This window comes from Python bivittatus, unplaced genomic scaffold (genome assembly GCF_059951505.1).
Source record: "Python bivittatus isolate LINGU-HERP-01145 unplaced genomic scaffold, Pbiv_v1 ctg000020_np1212, whole genome shotgun sequence".
Lineage (NCBI taxonomy): Eukaryota > Metazoa > Chordata > Lepidosauria > Squamata > Pythonidae > Python > Python bivittatus.
Genome location: NW_028277030.1, coordinates 95,939,381 through 95,965,685, shown reverse-complemented (window position 1 = coordinate 95,965,685; position 26,305 = coordinate 95,939,381). Strand labels below are relative to the sequence as shown.

The 26,305-nt window shown below is 35.8% G+C and overlaps 1 protein-coding gene across 2 annotated transcripts in view; it reads right to left on the bottom strand.

Annotated features, from left to right (window-relative positions):
- Positions 1-26,305, bottom strand: part of CRIM1 (cysteine rich transmembrane BMP regulator 1) — a 151,175-nt gene that overhangs the window by 116,906 nt on the left and 7,964 nt on the right. The window contains exon 2 of one of the 2 annotated variants that reach the window (XM_088144528.1): positions 16,628-16,798. The exons of the other annotated variant lie outside the window; for it this stretch is intronic. Coding sequence (XP_088000654.1) covers positions 16,628-16,798 — 171 coding nt within the window. The remainder of the gene's footprint in view (positions 1-16,627; positions 16,799-26,305) is intronic. 2 annotated transcript variants of the gene reach the window in all.

Sequence of the window (26,305 nt, the reverse complement as noted above, 5' to 3'; positions counted from 1 at the left end):
CCAGCAAGAAACCATGCAGAAATAATTTTTGATGTTTACACTAATTCCAAGTATATGCACTTATATTCTTACAATTGTTCTAACAACATTTAGAATTATCTGCACAGAATTCTGGTAACTGATGATTCACTTCTCCATCTACTCACTTCTATCTAACCATTATACACAGGGCATACACTTTAACAAAATTAAACTTTTTTTTTTAATCAGAAGTGCTCACATCTCATAAAAGTTATATTTTAGAAACAACTAGAATCAGAAGTAGAAATAAAAGAATAAAGTAATGTGCTATGCAAGGAAAGCTAATGAACCAACATGAGCTATTCCATGAGAATTGCATGTCAAGTTCCAATGTCTCTGAGAGTATGCCTACGGCAAAAAGTGTGCCATATCAGAAATAGTTTCCTTTGAAACATAAACATAGCAAGTAAATTTTTTAAAGATGAGATTTAATAATATTCTGAAAAAGAGTTTTAGTTCTTAGTATCAAATGAGAAAAAACTGCAAACCCTCTGGAATGTTAGACAGGATTTTGGTACCTATATAAGAGTAATGGTTCTCAAATATATTTGTCTACAATCTAGGCATAGACAGGTATAGTATCAGATACTTATACAGGGAATTTAAAATTGTATTTAATAAACAACAAATCTGTAACAAATCATTGTTAAAATTTGATGGCATATTGTTAGAGGAATACTAAATAATCTGATCATTTACACATTTGCATTAACTGAGTTTTTCTGAAAACTTTACTAGCCTGAATTAAAGAAAGATATTGGAGATATGATCATCTATTTGTCACTTCAGAGACTGTTTCAAATGACTTCAGAATCACAGCTTAAAAGACCAGTAAGTCGTTATGAAAGCATAGATTTTTTCTTACAAGCATGACAACAGTACTAGGAAATCTTAATATTTCTAATCCATTGTCATACAACTTTTTGAAGTTTTTTTTTCAAGACAGATTCAACAATGTATCTAGCATCTGCTCTGTCGAAATATGTTTTCTTATACTGTATATTTGGAAACTATACTACTTACTGTACTGTATTCTCTAAGTCTAGTATTATGTAATCCTTTAAATATGGAATGGAAGTTGCATTGCGGCTAAGACCAATCATTTGCAAAAACTTTTCAATTCTTCCTTCTCTTTCATATCAAGATACATTATAACTGACAGAGCCAGCTATGTTTTTCTTCCAAACTGAATATAGACAACTCCTATTTATTTTTACAATTGCTAGGTGACTGAATACAAGTTCAATCTTTCTCAATCTTACAATGACACCCTACTCCTATTAGGCTCTTTTTAGATCCAATTCAACCAATTTGAACATCAAGAGGAGAAACACAAATGAACACAGATTTCACTGATTTTAGTACATTAAAGGGCATTCTTCTCAAATAAAATTATCATGCCATATTGTCAAATAAAGCAATACAGCAACTAAGGAGAGATACTAGGGGGAAGGAAGAGAATCAGTTTCAACCACTAACAGGCCTATAATATCACACTCTGATAAATTCAATGCAAATAAAGACTTGAATGGAGGAAATGGAGAATGGAGAAAATCTATCTATGTGGTTGCTAGGAGTCGAAAACAACTTGATGGTACATAACCAATCAGTCAATCAATCAATCGCTCATATTACAGGACAAATCACAGGCTCCCTAATAGGAAGCATTTTAAAGGGAAGGTGTCAAGACTGGATTCAATTCACTTTGAAAATAGAGCCAATACTTAGTGCTGAAACAATCATATCACTCTTTATGCAGAAATGCTAGAAAAGCTCTTGTGATCTAAATACAAAATTCTTTTATTGCACAAATCCATGCTCATGATTTTGTACATCATGATTACACCAAGCAATATGGACAGAAACATAATTGGGCTCTATATCAGCTATATAATTTTTTTCTTCAAGGTCAGACTCTAAGTACATTATAGTTCCTATTAACCGAAAGATGAAGCAGACAAGTACTATGGCCTGCATATAAACTACAAGTGACCATGTAAGCCCCACAAGTCTCCAAGGCCTCCCCATATACTCTCTAAGAAGCATATCAAGTAATCTTCTATGGAATATTCAGTATGTTGATACAAGTAATTCCATTTTAAATTTGCTACTTTATCTACTGCATGATTCCTGAAAGGTCTTAGTAAGGAGTCTTCAGTTCTGACATGCAGCAAGTCCTCTGCATCATCTTTTGTAAGATCTGTACCAAAGAAAGGTAAACTTACCAGCAGTTCTTTTAACAGTAGTCTTCCTCTTCCTTCAGCCTACAACTGAGTCCTTATACTAAGCGTAATGGCTCCACCTACCAGGAAGCAAAAGAATTGTCAATCAAGAACATCACAGGGTATCACCTTGCCCTCTTCCACATCAGTTAAAAGATTTCTTTGGAAACAAATGTGATACAAAAATCTCACTAAAGTTCACTTGAGGGAGATAAGCTTATTAAAGAAATGTGGTGGATGTTTGGAGAACAGGGTAAAAAAATGTTCATGTAGCAATTCCATTTATCAATTTTGTCTCCTTCTAATCTAAATTAGAATTTTACTACAGAAAAGGACTTCTCCATAATAGCTCAGTCACTACCCAAGGACCACACATAAAAGTATAATCAGCAAGAAGAAGAGCCATAACTTCCCGATCTGAATATACAATAACCTTCCAACTATAGCAATGAGACTATATATCATAGATATGCCTATTCATTTACATATCTGTGTTAAGACACATGTTGTGTACAAGTTTTTTTTTTAAAAAAGTAACTAGCATAAGTTACAGTATGATAAGCTTTACTATGTACACTCCACTCTAAGAATCTCATTTAATTGCATGTAAGAAACTTCAGATTAGAAGGTTTCTACCTACCTATTTCTTCAGCTGAAAAAAGTGTTAGTGGTATAATCTAGAGGAAGACCATCTCATACCCAGCCTGTGAAGATCAACTGCAATATATTTGCTTCACCCTAGGACTGAGAGTTGATTCTGACACAGCTGTGAAGCAAAAGTGCTTCTGTTATCTTGGCAAAGGCAAACTCTGAAACATTTCCCAATAAAAAAAGATAATCAAAATACAAGATTACAGAGATGACTCTTACTTTAAGTCATCTAGAATGTGCAGTGAATTCAGACTTAAGTTTCAAAGACTCTAGACCCTGTCTTTATATAAAACTTAGGCACCACTCAAGAGTCATTATCTTTACCCGATAGCAATATTTCTACGCTTGTGGAAGACAGAATACTAGGCCAGCCATATGATTTCTTTCTAAGTAGCAAACATGTTTGAATCACTGTTCAGTTAAGCAAACTCCTTCTAATTTACTTTGTATAGAAAAATGGGATATATTTTAAAACATTCTTTAATAACAATAATTATTTTTGATTTAATACTCCTGTATAAATGGCAAGTCTACACTTTAAAACAAATGTTTCACAGACAAAAACTCAGGAAATTAATGACAGAAACAATTTTGAATAACTTCCTTTTAACTTTAAATATTTCAAGGAAATAAAAAATAATAATTGGAGAAATGACAAAAGAGTCTTGTCAGCACTACAGAGCTTTGAAGAGAAGCTAAATAAATGACTGTCCAATTCTGGGTGAACATATATCCTGATTAAAACAGGGCATTGAAGAAACTAATTTTTTAAATATTCTGGAAGACATATAATTACTGATAATTATTGTTTTAACTACAAAGCTATTACAGATCTACATTTAACAGTAGGAAGAATAGGCAACATGTTCTACATTTATAATATATTCTATTCTTACATTAACAATGGAACAAATGTTTGCTATTAAATTTAGATATTCTACCTAAAAGAAAACTGGGAGACAACCCCCAGTCCCCCCAGTAATCCATCTTAAAAATCAGGGGTTGTACCACATTTGTGTACAGATATTTGTGGTGGTGCTGCCTGTCATGAAGGGGGCATTCTGCTTTTCTTCAGTTGCACTGGAATGGGAGTACAGTATAATGGAACAATTGCAGTGACACAGAAGGGATGGAAATCTGCAAATCAACCCCAGAGTTTCTGTTCAGGCTTTAAGCTTTGCTGCTACCTCTTCTTATTGGAAAAGTAAAAGAAAGTATATTGGAAGAAGAGTAGTTTCAAACTGACACTGGGATTGAGCTAGAGAACATTTTCTGATTAGGTACCACTTTACCAGCTCTACATGAAAATAAACATCTCTGGTGGACTTTAAGTCATGATGCAAAGTCAATGACCCTATTAATAATGAATTATTTCTGTATAGCTTCGTTTTGAGTGGGTGGGATTAGAGTTATTCTAAATTCAGGAGTATGTTTTTTTCAGATAAATATAGTATTAAACAATTTTTCAAGGCCTGAAAGTTCCTGAAGTAGAAATCTACAGTTCTTTCAAGTATATAAATAGGCAGTGAGAAAACTTACAAAGGACATTTGTTTAGTTTTAGTGCGTTACACTAACATATGGGAAAAAAAGAAGTGTTCCAGGAATAGAATCAAATAAAATAACAGAATCAAACAATCACTGCACTTTGCAGAATCTTAACATTCCAGATGTTTTGGCTCCAGTTTCAAAATATGAACATGCAATTTTCATGTTAGTTTCTTCTATCTACAAGGTGTTCAGAGAGTTACATTTCAATCATTTGGTTTATGAGAGGCAATCACACAGTCTTCTTATCATTTGATTTGATGGTAGTACTGTTACCTTAGCTAATGCGTAAGTTTGTAAGTTATAAATATCCAAAGCTGAACCCTGTGAATGAACCAACCACACAGAGTTCCTGTTCATCTTTAGGTTGAAGAGCAGCCCAACTTCAAAGAAAACTTTAACTTCAAAGAAAATTTAATATCTGCACAAAAGCCAAAAAAACAATTCTATAGCCATTCTACTTAATTTACCGTCAATATCTGCTTTGGCAACTTTTTTTTTTTTTTGCAAAGTCCTGAATACCTTTTATATTAAGCTACGGTTTGAAAAGTTAAAGACACCGAAACGGGATTCTTGCCAACATTTTAAAGGAAGACAGTACAAATACTTCAACACCTGGCTGAAAAATACACATCTAAAACAGGCTCAATATCATATACTGCATTTATTGATTTTAGGTCTGCATTCAATCTCGTTCCCAGAGCAAGGCTTGTGAATACTACCATTGATAGACGGTTACTGTTGCAACTTATGAGAATTCTTTGATAAGCTGATGTGAAGGAAGCAACTCTAATACACATGAGAGGAACCTAGGAATATTTCACAGAAACACTGGTGCCATCTGAGATACGGAGCATAATCAATTATTCATATTAGCTCATATAAATCAGTTTTTTTAAAAAAACAGAGATAAACAAAAGTGAGATATTTACCACTCATTACAATACATTTTTATTTTCTCTTTCTCAGGATATTAAAAACATCTACAATTCTGTTTTCAAGGCTAGATGGTATAGCCTTCCTTTATTTACTGTTCTTGCTATAATGTCGATGAGTATACATTTCAATTATCCTTTCCCCAAATTGTAAAGGACCTTTACAAACAGTACGAAGTAGAAAGCTTTATACTTTTAACTCACTGTTGTAATAATAAAGCAGGACTGATAAACTCTATATACAATTTCAGTCTCCCCCCCACCCCAAAGTCCTTAATACTCTTTAAACCGTGAAAACAATTTCTCATTTTCATAATGTTCAATTAGTAAGATGCTATACTGCTAAAATTTTCTTTCTGGAGTAGAGAAAACTGCCCAGGTAGCCTTTAATTAAACTTTGCCTATAATCCTATGTACTAACCCTGGAGTAAGTCCCATTGAACTCAGCACTGCTTCCTTCTGAAAGAGAAATGCTTAAAGTTTTATAGTGTAGCCACTGGCATATGTGACAGAAATGAGAATCTGAAATCCATTCTGGACATAATGGGTTAGTTTTCTATTCAGCCGAAAAGCATGCTGGGAGTTGAAGTCCACTCATCTTCAAGTTGCCAAGTTTGAAAAACGCTGCTTCAAATTGAAAGGAATTTAAGACACCATGATTAACTTAATTCCTTTTTATTTCCAATGTAAATTCTTAGTATGATAATCAGGTTCCACTCCACAGAGCTTGACAGTTTGGAACATACTAAGAAAACAATAAATGAAAGCTAACTGGTTAATTTGTATATGCTGGACAAGTGTTTTATTAATTTTGGAGACCAGAGGATGGAACAAGATACCTCAGATGGGATTTACATCTGGACCAAAAAAAATTATATGTTCCCCCTTACATCCACCCGCTGCCAATCAACATATGTACTGTATGAACAAGTCAGCTGCTCAGGAACTAGCATTACTGTACTACACCACAGTCAATCTGAGGATTACACCATAATTTTATGGCTTTAATAACAGCCTATTAAGACTAAGGTTACATATACCCTATTTTCCAAGCATACATGCATACTAAAGATTTTTTTTTTTTTAGTTCTACTGTTACACAAATATTGCTTTAAGACTCAATACTGTCACTGTTTTAAGACTCCACATATATGCAATAGTACTGGATTGATTTCATTAAGCAAGCCTTCTCCAACATAAAGGCTTCTAAATATGTTAGACATTGATTCCCACCATATTCAGACTGCTTTAAACTTTGGCCTGTTATGATTACATAACAAAGGGTGTTTCTCTCTCTTTGGCAGGAAGCCAATCAGCTCCAATATTTCAACCAACCTAACAGATTGCAGAGAAGGAAAGGGTCAGCTACCACCAAAGTGAGGAAGGTTCAGCTACTTACATGTTCATCGCATTTGCTCTCTTATGAATAACTACAAAACATGACTACCCATAATTGGATCCAGGCATATATTTGGACAACAAACAATGCAAGACAAGGATAGGAAATACAAGCAGAACCATGGGCTAAATGCAGGAAAGGAAAGACGGCTGCTCAGCGCAAGATGATTAGCACACATTTACTTTGCACAGTTGTTCTATATAAAAGATCCAAATTTTCAGGTTTATTACAGTGGCAAAAAAGAAGCAGCTCACAAGACTGGAATCTGGAAAATACCAGAGCCAAAAGACTCTTCTCCCTTAAAAGAAAAATAAAAAATAAAGAACTCTAAACTCTTGTTTTCTAAATACTGTGAAGTTCTACTTTTTTCTCCTATGAGAGTTCTATTTCATATCAACGTTAGTGCTTATATAACTACTATAAAATTTGTGAACTCTCAGATCTGATTCCCAGTGGTCTCAGCAATATTTATTTATTTATCTGATCTATCTCTCACCTTTATTTTGTACAATTGTACAAGGTGGAGTACTTAATGTTCCTGCTTCCTATTTTCCCCACAACAATTATGTGAGGTGGGCTAGGCTAAGTTACTAGCCTAAAGTCACCCAGTTGGCTTCTCTGCCTAAAAGAGGGTTAGAACTAACGGTCTCCCAGTTTCTAACACAGCACCTTAACCATTACACCGAACTGGATCTCTCCAGTAGTCAGAGATGGAAAGAACTTATACATTTCCTGATATATTACGAGTTTTGCTAAAGATAAAATTAGAAATCTTGAAACTAACTGTACTAAACATTTTATTCACAATGATGCGCATTCCTATAAAACGGTGTCCAATTCTATGAATACGTAATCTTTTTACACAGTTACCTTCCACTTAAATACAAAAAACATCAACTTGACAAGAATCATACATGGCAATAACTATGGAAAGTTAACCATAATGTTTCACTACATTTCTAAGCAATGGTGTTACAGTGGTGAACTCCCTTTTTGTAGTAAAATGCTTATCCATTTACAATATAGTCAACAGAATGTATTCTCTCCAGGTCCTTCACTTGACATTCATAATTGCAATACATTAAAACATTCAATATTATTCATCTGTATGTCTCAACATATTTTTCATTATTTTTCTTATTGTATGCCTGATATTAAAATCAGACTGACTGACCAAGATATTTTCATCCTCTCTCATGCTCCCTTTCTTTCCTCTGCTAATAAGTTGTATTTCTAAATAAAACTACAAATTAGCTTTCTTCACCAGATGCACTACCGTACCTCTCATACTGTAATAGTTGTGCAGTATGAAAACGTGATCTTGATCATGAATAAGGCCTGTTACTGATAACATTTAATAGGCAGGTGAACTGGACATCTTTTTCATGTGCAAATAACAGGTTGATTACTGCAGAATGAATCAAATTTAACAAGCTGTAAACTTGCTCTACATTTTGTATGTTGGAGATAAATGTTCGGGAAGACACAATAGCATATTTTTATTATGTGGGCATTTTATACACTTTGGTTCAAAGATCTGTCTATTCAATTAATGCTTCTCCTTTATGTAAATATTACTTTGCTTTATTTTTTATGTCTTGTTGAATTTAAAAAAGGGCCATATCACAGGGCCGGGCTAAATTCATATTGTTTAGCCTTGCACTTTTTTCCCCCTCTTTAATCAATAGCAGATGCAGGGAGTAACCAAATCAATATTATGGCACAGGGGAAAGGGACCCTTTCCCCATGAAGTGGTCCTGAAGGAAATAAGGAGGGGATCTTCTCCTTTGGCAGCTAGGAGATGCATGGGACTGGATGCTAACGCGGATCTCAGCAAAAGTTCAACAGTCCTCCCCCTACTCAATCCAAGCAGTTATATTTCAGTTGCTAAGACTGTAGCATTGGATGGAAAATATGAAGCAACTATAAAATGTTATAGTTTCGGATTTCTCTTTCAACCATTTACATCATATATTTCAAGACTTAAACTTATTTTGGGAGTGTTACCTATACTTAAAGCTACCATTAAAAAGACAGATGAACAAAAAAACAGTTGCGTTGACTCATTAAAGTGAATCTAAGATCCCAGTAGGATAAAGGGAAAATAAAATGTCTTTGCTTGTGAAAGCTGGTTTGGTCTAGTGGTTAAGGCTCCAGGCTAGAAACCAGGAGATGGTGAGTTCTAGTTCCACCTTAGGCATGAAAGCCATCTGGGTGACTTTGATGTCAGGCTCAGGCAACAATTCCTGTTACAACCAATGGACCAACACCGATTTCAAAAAAAGCGGACCCTGCACCTGCAGGAAAAACGCTAGGAAGAAAAAAAAATGTCTTTGCTCACAATGGATATAGGCTGATGATCTGGGAAACTATCACATCATTCCCAGACCATTATCTTACCCACCTATCTACCTACCATTCTGAGTTAGAGTTCTGGGAAATTCAAACTTTTACTTATGGTTTTATGACATTTAACTGTGCACAGTAGTGGTATTTCTTTACTGTAGAATTTAAAAACGTTGGGGGCTGATGAGAAAACGATGGAAGTTTTGAAAGCGTGCTGTAGCCAATCACAAAATGTCTCTTTTCTGTAGAATACTTCTTAGCAATGCCTTTAGCCCAACTTTGCCTTGTTCATGTGGGCATACTTGCAACAAAACATGTGGCTACAGTCTTCCCCTGATTATAACTTCCAAGGGTGCTAATATGCCCAATATAGATTCCTGTTGCATTTTTGTACATTATCATTATCCTTGAAGTAAGTATTTTGCAGCATGCCAACTTTTTACTTAATCTTAATTAAATATCCTCTAGAAAATAAGTCAGGTGATAAAATGAATCTAATGGGTCCCAAGAGATGTATATGGAGGCTCACTGATGCCTTTAAGTACCAGGTTGCTTATCTCTATTTTACTGGGCACCATATGGAAAAGAAAATGTATACTATTTTCTTTCATACTGAATTTTCAACTTCAAAGACCTTATTTCTTTAAAGTTATTTTTCTGAAAGAAAATACTCTATCCTCTTTTGATCTGTTGTGCTATATCTATCTTTACAAAACAACTACATTAGATACTATAGAACAAAGTATTTCAAACTGGGTTCTGCATATTAAATATTTCCTTTATAGTTATATCCTCTAGAGCAGTGTTTCTCAACCTCAGCAACTTTAAGATGTGTGGACCAACTCCCAGAATTTCCTAGCTGGGGAATTCCAGGAGCTGAAGTCCACACATCTCAAAGTTGCAGAATTTGAAAAACACTGCTCTACACAAAGGTCAAACAGAATATCTGATGGTTAGCATTCTTAAGTCCTGAATAAATTATTTTCTTTGATTTTTCAAAACTATTAATGTCCCTATATATTATGGTTTTTATGATTTGCTTAAAAGGAAAATTATGTTAAAGAAAATTTCATTGTGATTTTGATAAATATGAATTCAACGTTTTTATTTATCACAATTATAGACATCAATCCTTTCATCTTAAAGTCATTACTAAAAGAATCATGTTAATCATTAACATTAGCACTTATTTTTAACTATGTAAGTGTTCAAAATGTCATTGTACGTGATATGATTAGTGAAAACCAGCAGGATGAGTGTCTTGGTTTAACCTATGAGTTAAAGTAATATAGTATTACAGATCTAATGGTAGCTAGCAATTTCAAAGACTGATCCCTCCATCTGCAATGGTGGTATCAAGTCTATGGAATTAATATATCTTGCAATAATTGGAAATTCAAAGTATTTGGTGTCCTCAATACAACAATGCCCAATGATAAAAGTAGCACAGAACAAAACATTTTGAAGAGCACCCTAACAAAGAAAGAAGACAGTGTTAAAATAGATTTTAGAAGCATTTTAGTTACCTTAGTGGCAATTTATAAATTGTTTTATAACTTAATTAAACCTGACATCTTTATAAGCTCCTGATTTGGAACAAGATCCCTCTTATATACTGTAGCAATAGGATTGCAGACCAGGTGTTGGGATTTCAGGAACATCCAGAATCCCTACACACAAGTTGTATATTTATTTATACTGTATACTTTATATTCTGCCCAATGTCACAAATTCTAGGTGGCTCACATAAAATTTATAAATATAATAAATAATCAGTTTAAAACAATGCTTATGGTTCATTAAAATATAAGAACATGTCTTATGCCAAGTTAAATCTTTGATCCATTTTATTTAATGTTGTTTACATAGGATATGGGGATCTACTGGCTCTTGCTGAGTTTCAGCCTGCAGCAGCCCCAGTCAGCAGAGCCCGTAATGAAGAATGCTGGGATTTGCAGATGAACATCTATAGCGGCACAGATTTTTCACACCCTGTCTATACTGACTCTGTCAGTATAGTTTTCAGTATGTCCCTGGAGTTATTAGATACTTAGCCCAAGATCTTATACATGCAGGGCATATGTTCTACCACAAAACTAGGATTATTGCTCTCCCCTCCCTCCCATCCTTCTCAATGATTAGACAACATTGCTTCAAACATCAATTCTGAAGTTGAGGTTTTCTCCCCTCTTCCCTTTCTAGACAGAATATTAACTGAAAAGCTTGATATTCAGTGCTATTCCAATTTCTGGTATTAAAAGTGTATATAGATGCACATAATTTTAATTATTTGGTAGAAGGCCCCAATTTGTTTTTTAAGCATAAATTTTGTCTATGTGAAGCTTGCATTTGTCTTTATTTCCAAATAACTGCTTATCACAACTCACAGGTAGGTGAACTTTGCAACTTCAGAGTTCTAGGAAGCTTCTAAGTTGGCCAGCCATCTTTCCCATTAGCCATCAGCTATCTTTCAGGAAACAAATCAATAGTTTCTTGCTAAGAGTAGTAATAAGAAAACAAGCAATCTACATCACTTGACTGATTACCAAATCAGTTAATTAATAGGGACATATCAGTTATTCCTTTAAGCTTAAGAACAACTATTACAGGCCATATGACTGTGAAACTCAAGATAAAGTTTTCCCTCTGGCTGACTATAATACAGTTAAGTAATTTTCACATAGTGATAGATGTTATAGATGTTATGTTATGATGCCATTACACTGTTTGTCACCAAGTCAAATGATACAACTTTTACAAAAAGTTGGACTACCATACAGTATAAAGAGTAAGAAACATGCCCTTGATGGAAATATGCAAGAACCATTACCTAGGCAAAAGGGGCTTAAACATTCTCTAAGTCCAGAATGAGATAACATCTGGAAGCAGCTCAGGCAGACACCTCCCTGATTCACTGAACTATAAGGACAGCACAATCAGACTTGCAAGGTTCTGTTGTTATAGCCAATCTCAATAAAAATAGTTTTAGCCTTCCTGTGGAGTTGATTTCCTGATCTGGTTTATCTAGTGGGGCTGACATACATATTGCTCAATTATTTTTCAAAATGATGCATATCATTGACATACAGTGATTTTTCAAATGTATTTTACTCTTGAAATTTGAACTAGATCTCATCTTAAAATATAGTGTAGCTTAAACATGGGCATGGCAGGAAAGAAAGAAAGTTTTCTTAACAGATGTAGCTGGCTGTAGTTCAATCATCTGAGAATAACCTGATTTATAAGAGAAAACAAACAACTGTATATAATTAACCCTTATTTCACAAATATTCCATAATCCTTCCAGAAAAAATATTTATCTATTTAGCACAAATGGAAGCCTGACAGGTTCAAGCAACTTGATTTGAAGTACATTGCTTTTTTAAAAAAAATATAACGTTGTGTTCTTTGAACAGACAATGCTACAACACTTGTTCAACCAGTTTTAGACTTATTTAGCAGCAAAAATGCAGAAGTTAGAACAGCTTTTTAAAGGCATGCATTAATCCCTATAGGGTTCCAGAATACATAACTATTCAAAAGCCTGAATTCAACCAGATTTACTCTCAAGTAAACTGATATATGAGACTGCAGCGTTAGAATGAGTCCAACAAACTTTCTCTGAATCTTCATAATTCCTCAGTTTTCCCATGTGAGTTTAATTGGCAGACAATTTTCATTCCTGGCAGTGTCTCTATTCTTTAACCTCTGAATTGTGAACTCCACACAACTGCAGAATGTATTTTGCTGGGATAAATTCCAATACTTGTTTTTGTGCTCTCACTTCCAATAACCTCTATCTGATAAAGCTTCACAAAGGTAAGAAAGCCTTTTTTACCCCTCTTTTGAGAGTTATCCTGATAAGAAAGTGCTTTGATAAAAGAATAAGGGACAAATATAACTCAGGGTTGTTTCATGCATAGAAGTCTTCTTCCAGAAGCCAAATGTCACAGCATAATTTCCTTGGCAGCAACACTTCTCACCTCCTCTCCAAACTCTGCAATACTCTTCAATTGCCTTGTTTTCACATTTCCTCAATAAAATTCCATTTTTGGGAAATCATTGAGCCATACAACTATTCTTGAATTATTTAATGAGAGTACATGACTGACCTCAATAAATGAGTTAAAGAATGAAACTATAATTAAACTGGGAAATTGTTATGCAACACAGCATATTTCAGTCAAATTCTCCTAGTCATTTATGCTCCAGAAGGATTTTTTCCCTGTTAACACGGATACAGATATGTGCTCTAAACAACCACATTGGAACTAAAATAACTTCTGATTAAGATGGTGCTGCAATCAGACAAATATCAGTATTCTCTGGTGCTCCTTATAATATTTGCACCGTGATTTATTTGTTACTCTAATTACTACTATTGGAACTGGTGATTACTTTGTGTTTTGATAAACTGAGAGAGCATATCGGCGTGAATGGCACTAAGAAAGTTCCACTAACATCTTTCCTAACTAGGACAATAGTTTTGACAGCTACTGAAAAAAATGTGTTAGTTATTTTCCTAGAGGTGAGAGGAAATCAGGACTATTAAAGACACCATTAACATTTGAAGTACCAGAGTGGATACAACTGAGAGCAGAATATCTGATTTGGAAGCTTGTGGAAGTCTACAATTGATTAACTAAAACTTGTTAAGATTCTTCAGGACAAAACAGCATCCATAAAATCTCACTCTGGCTGGGCCAATTTACATGTGATCGGAATTCCAGAGGAAACTTTCATAAAGTTCTTTTTATGAAACTGGAAAGTACCGGCTTTGCCTGAAGACTGTCAGCTAGGTAGTAAAAGGGCTCACTGCATTCCAGCTTCTTCTTTTCATACAGCTGATAAGCCTCAGCCATTCCTTGTCAGATTCCTTATGTTTGCCATGAAGAATGAAATTTTACAGAAAGCCCAATCTGCTTGAATAACTGAATGAGGTGATAAAAAGTTTCATTGTGATTGTTTGCTAATTATGTCAAACTCAAGTCCAAGAACAGAGTAAGATGTTCAACACAGCAAGAAGTACTGTTTGAGAGAAGAATCTTCAATATTTCATCAGGCTTCCAGCCATCTTTGTTTTGATATTTTCAAATGGCACTGAGCAATCATTTCATAATCATATGGAAGCTGAAAAATTTCTTACCTCCTGATGCTCCTATTGAAGGATTTTAAAAATGTATGTTTCTAGTTTGATTCAGGCTATTATACTTCTTCATTTCTTGCTCTTAATTACACATTTGTTGTTATATCTAAATGTTCTTGGCTACAGGGAAAGAGTAAGAACTGCAGTTTCTTTTAAAATTCTTCTCTTTCTCTCCCCCCCCCCCCCATGAACAAGTATAATGGTTTCACTCATTTGTTTAATTGCATTCTCTTTATCTAGTTTTAGCACTTGTGCAAAGAACAGATCATGTTTTAGGTCATATTTACACAGAAATATTGAAAATTCAAGAGAGTTCACAAACTTTTAAGCACCACTGTAGAATTTTCTGTCCCCATTGGATCATGTAATACTAACATTACCAATCACCTCATTATATCATTAATTTCTGTAGGGAATTGCAGGTTATGTTGCATAATGCTTATCTACCACAAACTGGGATTAAGAGTTTTTATTTTGAAATTTACCACCGTATTTTTTATAACTTTATTTTTATCATTTTGGGAGAGGTGTTTTGGTCCTTCAATATGGTCCATGTATACAATATTATATATAATATAACGCTCTTTAGTAATATGGAATGTCAAATATCACCTGAATTTTAAAAGATGGGAACCGAAACTGAGGTGTTTTTGCATGAGACCCATATTCTCTCTAAAAAAAAATAACTTTTAAAAGAAGCTTGGGGGAGAGAGATTTAAATAAATGGCAATTCTAAACATGCAAGAACTGCCTCTTGATGAGGAGGTACCACCATGAAGGAACAAGTCCATGGCTTAGAGTCCTGAACTCACAGTCCTGCTGCAGGGAGGGTACCCTAGTGAGACTCTAGCCCTTGTTGCCATTTGGTTAGACTTCTGCAAAGGGCTCTGTAAAGCCCTTTAAGGACTTCTGCCCTTAAAAGATTGCAGTTGGTCCAGAATGCACTGGCCTGTGTGCTAAATGATACCCGATGTGGGAGCATATTACAACTGTCCTTCAGCCCCTGCACCAGCTCCCAACTGGCTTCCAGGTACAATTTAAAGTGCTGATTTTGACCCATAAATTCCTTAGGGCTTAGCATCTGGAGACCTGCAGGATCAACTACTCCAGCTAGAATCAGCCTGGTCTAGGTTATTACGGCAGAAATTTCTTAAAGCCATTTTGGGGAAGTAAAGGGAACTGAGACTCAAAGGTACTGCTTCTCAATAGCAGCCCCTGTTCTTTGGAACAGTCCCCCAGAAGAAACTGAACTGACCCCCCTTTCTGATTGCATTCAGGAAGATGCTGAAACCCTAAATAGCTTTGTAGAGCATTCTATCTTGTATTGATTACAGGTGATCTTTTTAATTACATGATTTCATTTAATTGCTTTTCATTTCTACCAAGGATATTTCTAGTGTTGTTTTCTATTGTATAAACTGCTGAGGATCCGTCTTGATTGCAGTGGGATATAAATTCTATAGATAATAATAGTTTCCGTTAAAAAGTACTGCTCGAAGCATTTGTTATCCAACCAAGAAAGCTGTTTCTTCAAGACACAGCCTGCACACTCCGAAAGATTTGCATGTCAGATAGCATATTACTTCTAAATGTTTTATCATGTGTAATGTTATTTACGTCTTGCAAGATAATGTGCAGGAAAGGGTAATGCATTTGTGCAAGCACATGCATGAATGTGCATTTTTTCCAAACAGCATGCATAGTTTTATAATACAGACAACAGGTCATGACGCTGCTTCAAGGGTATTTGCCAGTGGAGTGGTATATAAATTTAATAATTAAATAAATATTATTTATAGATCTATGAAAATGAAGTTCTTCCCACAGACAAAAAAATAAATTTGTTCCTCAAGTAGTCCCAAAATAGTCCATCTGACATTTCAGCAAGCATTCCAGCGGAAAACACACTAAGCTAAGCTCAGACAGAATGTAATTTTGGGTCAGTTTCTCTTCGTATGTTTCAATTATTGTTCCATGAGAGGAAATAAAATGTTCCATTGGTGGCCTGAAACATATCTGCATTTATAAATTACAGTGCTTACTAGGCAATATACTACTCAGATCAGTCTGCATTTTCTGAATGATAAAAATTGCCAAACAGTTTTTAATCTTTTCTGTTCTATTTTTTATATTTTCTATTCTATTCATACATCATATGAAACATGTCTTCACATATTTTAGTTCATTAATATACTAAACATTTGAAATACATTAGTAAATCACCCAATCTCCCCAAATATCTCATTTGCTAGTACTGTGGCCAACAAGCATGTGATGATTTACAGCCAATTATGTATTAGATATTTAAGGTAATATGCTATAAATTATATAGAAGTCAATTACTAGTGAATACTGACTTACCTTCAATCTTTTTTAAAGCTGATAGGCAAGTATCCCGGCTTGGAAACTCAAAGGGATTACTACAGGTCCTAATAGTATCACATTCGCATTTTCCATTGATTATATTGCAGCCTGTTATGAGGTTTTCATTGCAAGGCTCAAATCCAAGTAGCTGATCATCCCAGTTTTCATCTAAAAACCAAAATGAAACAACTATAATACTGGTAACTTATTGATTTGTTTTATTTCATTCTTTTTTGCCAAATACTGCACCAAAGCATCTCAATACAAATATTAATCTCATTTTTAAAGATCCTGTTACAAGATTCTATAACCGCATAATTACCAGTCCACATTACTATCATTGCACCACATTTAAAAAGCAATGTGAACTTGGACATTTCCATTTAACATTGGTCACTAAACGAAATTTGAGAGCTCTGGGTCTCTTGTTCAAAAAAAACATTCTTAACACTTGTAACAGAATAGAAAATACAAAAATTTAAAACATTCTGGAGACTGCTGTATTGTAAAATATGATAATCAAGCCATCTCAACTGAACAGAAGTTGCTATCGTTCCAGATGTTTGGTACTCCCATCTGATAAATGTCCCTGTGAAAAAGGTCTAGACGGTTTAAAATAGAGACAGCTTTTAATGGAGATATATTCAAGACAATGTTATCATTTCAATCAGTCTATGATGCAATAAACCAGCACGGATTCTCTGACATTCTGACCTTCAGGTAAATCAAGATGGGCAATAAATTTGAACCTGCCAACTCAGTTATGGACCCTGAAGCAATATCAGCTGCTCACTCACTTGAATTCCTTATCTAGTGTTGATATCACCTTTTTCCAATGATCCCTGGAATCAGCACTGAAAAGAAATCTTACATGCAATATGGAGTTACTATTTAAAAGGCATCTGTATCAAGATTAGGAGCCACCATAATGTTCAATACAACTAACTAAACTGTCTCTATCTCAACTCCACATATACAAGAATGTGACATAGAAAAACAGCCCTAAGTAGCCTAAAACCTGTACTTCTGACTTCTCCATACAGGTAATCCTCATTTAGCTACAGCAACTGGGACTGGCAACTCTGTTGTTAAGTGAAGCAGTTGTTAAGTGAAACCGTGACTGTGCTTATGATCTTACTTCCTTTGCTTTACAGACCTGCAGAGGTCTTAAATGCGAGGACCGGTTGCAAAGTTACTTTTTCATCACCACTGTAACTGTGAACGGTCACTAAACAAGGACTACCTGTATACTTAACACTACAGTAGTTACAAAGGCAAGCTCCCTAGGCAACAGTGGGCCACTGACTCTCTCTTAGCCCAACCTACTTCACAGGATTATTGCAGGGAAAAATAAGAGGAGGGAGCATTATGTACTCCACTGAATGAAAAGCAAGACATAAATCAAATAAGTAGGTAAGTAGATAGACAGACAGAGAGATATAGGCCATATGTAGCATAAGCCATATATAAAGGTGGGCAGGGCTGCAAGATTGAGTCAATTTCAACTCAGCAATTTGGGAAACAGCCAAATTAAATTCTGATTAAACCAGGTAGCCTTTGATACAATGTGGGAAACAAATTCAAGTGAGAGTTAAAAACCCAAAAATTCATAATTCTAATTTGCTACTATAGGAAACCAACAAAGGTTTATACTTTTTCCCTGAGTAGAATGGGATAAAATCTGCAGGATCAATAGAGCCTTTTGGGAATAAGCTGCTTTCCCCTCTTAAGAAGAACAGGTAGGAGGAGGATTTGGGAAATTTAAATTAGGATTTTTTAAAAATTACATAGCTTTGTCTGTGGACTTAAATAGCTGATTTTGCAGATATTTGCAGATACCTGAAGTCTACCCGAATTCAGACAGTCACATATTTTAAATGCAAAAGGAACCTTTATTTTGGGGGTCAGTCAAAAATAAAAATTCAGTATGAACAACACTTACAAAGAACACTCATATTATAGCTGCCAACTGGTAGGAAACTGAACAATTATAGCATATATGCAGGGCTTTCTGTGCTAGCTACCATCAACTTTGAATTTAAAGTGGAAGGGAGAACATTATGAAATGAACTTTTCCAATCATACTCTAGTTATATGGGAAAGTTCTACTGAAGCTGATGCATAATTACACATTGTACAGTATATGGTGACATATTCATATATATCTGAACCTAGTGGATCCCATCAGTCTAAAGACCTGATAATCTAGCACGAGCTTCTTACCAATATAATAAGTGATGTGTAATAGAATTGGAAAGACACATCCTATGATCCCCAATTTGCAATATCCATGTCTGTCTTTGGATCCTGCCTTTGCTTCTGGGATGGCGGAGATTAAAAGGAAAACTTATGCTCTCTGACCTCTGACACACCTGCCAGGCACTAATTTGCCTGACTTTCCAGCTTCTAGGATTGATGCTGCCCTCTGAAGTGCAGAAGAAGATGGGAGGTGATGGACTGTCCTCTTAAGGATCTTTATGGCTTCTATGTGCCCAGATCTGTTCTGCAGTGCAGGCAAATTACATATATGTAAATCTACCACCATTTCAAAATGATTATCACAATATTTTGCATCTTCTGCATTGATCCAGAACTGCCTGAACTGTAGATTTTTACCAACTTCCTATCTGTATGATGTGCTGGAAATTGTGCCTCTCCCTTCTTACCCACAATACTGCCCCGTCAATACAAACTTCTAGAGCTGCAAATCAGGTCCTCTTCCTGTGTCAGTTGCTCCAAGACAGAGAGTTAATCAGGTGATCCCATATCTATAAAGACATGGCCCACAAGTGCCTCTTACAGTGCCAGAAATTCAGTGTTAACTGCTCTCTCCTGTACAGAGATTCTCACTAGCAACAGGCTCAGAACACAGGGCTCCCCCATTACCAAATGGTAGATTTGGCTGGGAATGAGCAAGGCCAGGAACAAAACAACACCTTCTGTAGTAGTTTTATTAAGGTCCCTGACCAGAATTCTATACAAATAATTGAAAGAGTTTCTGTTTTGAGTAAAATAAAATACGCAAACATAAAATTGTAACTAGATCATTAAGGCAATCAGGGCGTTTTGTGTTTTATAAAGTGTATAGTAAAATTTAGCCACATTCAAAGAAACAGAATGGTACTGATCTGATAGGAGTAACTATACATAAAGTAAATCAGAATTGTCTGGTACTTCACCAAATAGAAGTTATGGAGAAGGCCCTTGTATCCTTATAGAAAGTGGAGTATAACAGGGCAAGAACTATGTATTCAATGGGGCTTTCTCTACAAGGGCACAATCTTAGCTTGGACGAAACTTTTTCCATATTTGCCCTTGAGAACAGCTATTGGGAAGGCATTGAAACATGCTAATATTAGTGCTCTTTAAAGTTTGGGGGCAGTTATTTTGTTTACATTTCTTGCTGGCCTGAAAAAGGGATTAACTAATCAAGAAGTGATTACTTTTTGGATAAAGTAGATTGGTCCAACTGAGCTTTCAACTTTTTAGTGCATTGCTTGAGTACCATTAAGTGCTTGCCCATAATCAAAAATACCTTTTGAGAACCAGCAATGTTGCAGTTTCGGCAGGGACGACCTTTTCCATGTTGATTTGTAATTATCCACCATAATCAAAGACCCTAGACCTTCTGGGGAAAAAAATAACTGTAGCCAGTGCGTTTGTTTCCACTTCAGCCTCTTCTCTCTGTCTCCTTCCTTAGTATCACACTGGGTACATGTGGGACTGCTTGAAATATAGTCCTCAAGAATTTAGAGTGAACTCTTTCCAGAGAGGCAAAGGAGCTACTGGTAGTCCTCGAGTTATGGCCACTCGTCCAGCAACCATTCAAAGTTATAACAGTGCTGAATTGAGTGGTACTTACAACTAGTCCTTGAGGTTCTGGCAGTTGCAGCACCTCTGCAGTCATGTGATCACGATTTGGGCACCTGGCAATTGGCTTGCACTTACGACGGTTGCAGTGTCTCGTGGTCACACGACTGCCATTTGTGACCTTCCCTGCCAGCTTCCCACAACCAAAGTGAACTGGGAAATCAGCACAGAAGGTTGCTAGTTGCTCCCATGAGTTGCTCCCACTGCTTTTTCTCCTGAGGAGCACCACAAAGTGTATGAGATCCCTGGGAACTTGTACTCCATAGCACCCTTCCACCCGCCTAAGTAGCATGTGCCTGCTTGCAGCACCCCCCGCCTGCCCACATTCCCTACAGCCCGCAGCCCCTGCCAGTCTGCCCACGGCCCCCACCAGCCCACCTGCACTCCCTAGTGCCTGCCTGCAGCTCCTGTGCACATCCCTGCGCTCCTTTCCTGGAACACCCACCTCTTCCTCCTTAATGACACGCATGGTCCTGGGGTTATGACAGCAACTGGGACTGCCAGGACTGCTGTCACTAAGTGATGCAATCACGTGACATCACGCTTTATGACTGCATCACTTAGCAACAGCAATCCTGGTCCTAATTGCCATCGTAACTCAAGGACTACCTGTATATGACCTGATCCCAACTGATCTCCAAACAAAAGTTGTATGCATGCCTTAGCCAAATATGATTTTAGAGCTGCCGGAATATGCTGGGCCCCTCTGGCAAAGTGAAAGGACTCTATTGCTGCCATTGATTTTTGTACATTTGAGATTACATAATTTTGATGTGCCCTGTGTTTGACAGAGCTTTTAAAAACTATGCCATATCTATCTATCTATCTATCTATCTATCTATCTATCTATCTATCTATCTATCTATCTATCTATCTATCTGTGTGACAGAAGTACATCATCATCTGCGTAAGGATGTGCTTATCGGCTAACCATAGGGAATGATGCTCTAGATTACAACACCTCAACTTCCTCAAAGCAACAAATCCCCTACAATGTGTGGTATTACCACCATGTATGGTACATCAACCTGTTTTTGTATTAATATAGTAATAAAAATATACATGTACATACAATATACCATGTATATACATTATGCTTTTTCAATAAAACTGAATTCATGAGCAACTCTACCCACATATACCACAAAGAAAAGTCAAGAGAGAATAAATCAAGCACGAAAACAAATAGAGTTGTAAACATTTGTAACACTCATGCCTTATAAAAGAAACTAAGAATATAGCATTCATTTTAAAATAAACCCTAATGCAATAACTAAGGCAAAACTGGCAGGGGAATTAAGTATAGTAACAGCTTATATAGTAACATTCTTTAACTAAATAGGACAGATTTAAGAAAAGAAATCAATGACTGAACAAGTGCTAAAGGAACAATGAGTGGACTCTATTCTACATTCATCAGACTCCAACTTCTAATCCTTCAACCAGTTCTGGAACTGCACTTCAAGAAAAATTCAGGCAAAATAGATCAAGTTCAGAGAACAGCAGTAAAACTTTTTGACTGAATGTTAGGAAAAACTTCTTAACTGCAAGTACAATTTGGTGGAAGAAATAATTACCTAAACAGATGGTAAACGCTACTTCATTGAAAGTTTTCAACTAGAGTAACTTTAATATGAATTCCTGTAGTAAGAGGAGGTTGGACTCAGTGGCTTGTTCTAATTCTAGTCACTGAATTCCCTTCCCTGCTAATATATGGAGATATTTATTTATTTCACAAATAAGTACACATAGTCCTCACTTAACAATGGTGATTGGGACTGGAATTTCTGTCGATGCAGTCATAAAGTGTGATGTCACATGATCATGCTGCTTAACGATGGCAGTTTCAGCAGTCCCCAGTTACTGTCGTTACGTGAATCAATGCGGGTTGTTAAGTGAGGATCTTGTGATTGCAACTTCTGACTTCCTGCCGGCTTCCCCATTGACTTTGCTTGTGGGAAGCCACAATCATGTGACCATGGGGACACTGCGACAGTCAGAACTTCAAGGACCAGTCATAAGTATCACTCATTCAGCACTGCTGCAAGTTCGAATGGTCACTGAACGAATGGTCATTAAATAAGGACCACCTGTAGGCACAGGACTGCACTCTGAAAGTTTATTAATTTTTTTTTCCTGGCTTAATCATATATTTCACTTCAACTATTTTTGTCTGTTGCATTTTTTCCATTGGCATCCACAAGTAAGAAGATAAAATAATAATTTAAACCCTAAGTGCAAATCAAGCATGTTAAATCAAATTTCAAGCAATTTAGGGTAATGATTTTTTTTTTAGAAAATCCATATCACTAGTCATATTTAAAAATTATTAAATTACATAGTAGTTTTAGCTTTCATTAGGCAGATGTTTTTCAAGATAGAAAAATGATATTATTTTTTATCTGCTAACAGCAAAAAGGTAGGCTAAATAGAAAAGATCAGTTAAGCTTCTCTCGCTGGCTCTGTACCTTAATGTGAAAAGATGAAATATGTTCAGCCATCTATTACTGATCCTTGGAGGGATGAGGGGTCTTAAGATAAAATACTGGCTATTATTTTGTAATACTGATCAATATTAATAGTATTCATTTAATATTGATAAACAGTTTTAATTACAAGAAATTTTTAAAAATCAAGGAAAATATTTCTCTTGGAAGAATATTAGGAAAGAAAAATTACAAGTTCATTCAAGACAGAACATTTTCAACATATGGAGATCTTTTTCGAGCCCATGCAACCTACAAAATAACCACAGTATCAACATGTTCCCATTAAGACTGCCATTTTCAGAAGACCCACTTAGCTATATAACTCGGTATACATGAAACACGCCTTAACACTTCTGTCTCAACAATTCTAGCAATGATAAAATGAAAGTTACTATAAATGTACAGAACATTACACTGAAGCAAGATCTAAACATACAAATTATATAAAATCACTAAAGGTAAATCAGCAGTTAATCCTGATAACAGTGACTATATTAGTATGAGAATCAAATCATACTAGAAAGGATGTTGGCATTCTCTGTTTGCAGACAGTGTGACAGTTAATAGCAATAACAGGACTCAACATCTGCCACTGTTAGCTCCCGAATCAACTGCTGAAGATTACTGTACTTAGGCTCAGACATATGTTCTTGGTAACCAGAATCAAGTATGGGAGAGTTAGCATCAATTTATTAAACTTATCAAAAATTGGAAAGGAGTTATTGATGCTTTAGTATCAACATTTAAGAATCTTGATGACTGGACCCTATAAGAACCCTTATTGGTTCTCAAGTTTCAGTCAGATATTCTCTGTCAAGTATTTTTTGTGCTGAATAGGAAGTGTAAATTGGTTGTACTTAATTCCCACTGAAATCAGTAGGACTTTTGCCATTAATTTTAATGGAAAATAAGGACACTGAAGAGCAATACTGAATCCAGATTATTTTTAAATGCTTGCAACTTGAATTAGAAAAGGAACGTAGGTCTTTCAAAAGTTTTTATAACATAGACCGAAATAAAAGAAATCACAGAAAAGTATCAGTAATGAAGTGAGAATACAATTGTGATTGGAACTAAAACATTTCACTGGCTAAATGAAAATGGAATAAATCCATCTGGAATATTCATTCGAGAGTGACATATAAACACTTTTAGAAATTATCCTACCAATCCAAAGATCCTAAATGTCAAAAGATTCCATGGCATTAAAAAGTATGTTGAATTCAATAACACAATTGTGTAATGGAAACAGGAAAAAAAAATACTGAAACAACATTACTGGATTTTGTAAACAGCAAGAAGCGTGCCGAGAAATTGTTGTTCGCTCTTCAAAATTGCAAATTGCCGGATGTTGCCAGATCTTGGACATGAATGCACTGGAATTTACTAGCATCTACTCCTTAGGAATCCTGGTAGCTGGCAGGAAGAAGCTTGTCTGTAATGTTAACAGCTTTCTTCCCAAGTAAGTATATATCATTAACCAAGATTTGTAAATAGCCATTTGCCTCTTCACCTGTGTAAAGTAGAAATCATCCCTGCATAACCATGTATAAATCAAACACATGTTGATTCACTTTGCCATACAAAGCAAGGCATCAGGTTGACTAGCAAACATCAATCATAAAGGAAATGAACATCAGCTGGGTAGATTCTCCCACCCAGAAGATACCAGGACCCTGCACTTAATAGACTGAAAGAACAAAGCTGCATAAAAACAATATGAAAACAACCCTGATTAGGTCACAGCTCATCCAAAATTTTAATTCTCACAATGGCTAACTAGATGCTTCTGGAGTGGTTGCAGGCAAAAAAATGGAGTCACAATTCTCTCCCACCGTTGTTCCTTGGCAACTAGTATTTGGAGGTAGGTTGCTCCCAACTGAGTACTAACTCTGAGTCTTGAAGAGGTAGAGAAACTTCTCCTTGACTACTTTATTTATGCTGTACATGATTTTGTATATGTCGACTGTGCCCCTCCCCAATCATCTTTTGTTCTAACCAGAGGTTCCCAAATTTTCTTGGTTCATGACGCCCTTAGTATCACAAAGTTATGACGTCGCAAAAGGATATCACAAAAATTTCACCCTGGGGTGCCACAGAACACAGTTTGGGAATCATTCTAAGCAAAGGAGTCCCAAATCTTCTAGCCTTTGCTTTTAAAGAAGGTGTCTGAACTCCAGATCATTTGGTTTCTCTCTTTTGCACTTTTTCCAGGTCCATTACAACCTTTGCCAAGTATGGCCATCAGAACTGTACACAGTACTCCAGATGCAGACATACTATAACTTTGCAAGAGGATATTACAATGTCGGCAGTTTTATTTTCAATCTTTTTCCTAATGATCCCTAGCATGCAATTTGCCCTTTTCACAGCTGCCACATGCTCATTTGATGTCTTCATTGAACTAGCCGCTACAACCCTAAAAAGATTAGTTTCAGACAGTTCAGACCTTAACAGTATATATATATGAAGTTATCCATAAACTTAATTATTTCACTGCTTGCACCCAAATCAAGATCATTTACTAGCAATTAAAAAGCACTGGACCTAACACAGATCCTTGTGGGACTCCACTTCCCACTATTATGAAAATTGCTCATTTATTCTATTCTTTGCTGCCTGTTTTTAAGTAGTTATCACCCATAGCAAGGTCTCTTATTCCATGATTGCTAAATTTACTTAAGAGCCTGCAGTGAGGAATTTTACCAAAAACGTTTTGAAAATCCAACTATGCAATACTGATAGAGTCACCTACAATTGTAAGTTTGCTGATACTCTACCCCTAAAAAACTGTTAAGAGCTTGGTGAGGCAGAATTTCTCTTTGCAGAATCCATGCTGATTTTCCTTCAGCAAGGTCTGTTTATGTGTTTTTTTTTCCTTTAGGTTTACTATTTATTTTACTGACATTTCTTAACTGCTCCAGTCAAAAGTCAGAATATCTTACTGTCATACATACAAAACCAAACCTGAAAAAAAAAGGCTAAAAAGAAAAACAATCAACATTAATTGCTCTCACTCCATCATTCTGGGGATAGTTTAACCTTCCATTGTGTCCCAAAAGGCCCTCCAATCCAGCCAGGATTTCAGGGCTCTTTGGAAATGTAATAGGACAGTCCTTACATCCAGGAGGCTATTTCAAAGGATCACCATCACTGAGAAAGCTTGAAATCAAAGTCCCTGAAGCTGATATTCCTTCAGCAGCAAGGTCTTTAGCACACTATCTGTTTCAATCTCAGTGGATGGCTAGATTCCCCTCAGAGCAGGTAGACTTAGAGACACCATGCAAATCTTTAATGTAACAACTAGGACCTTGAA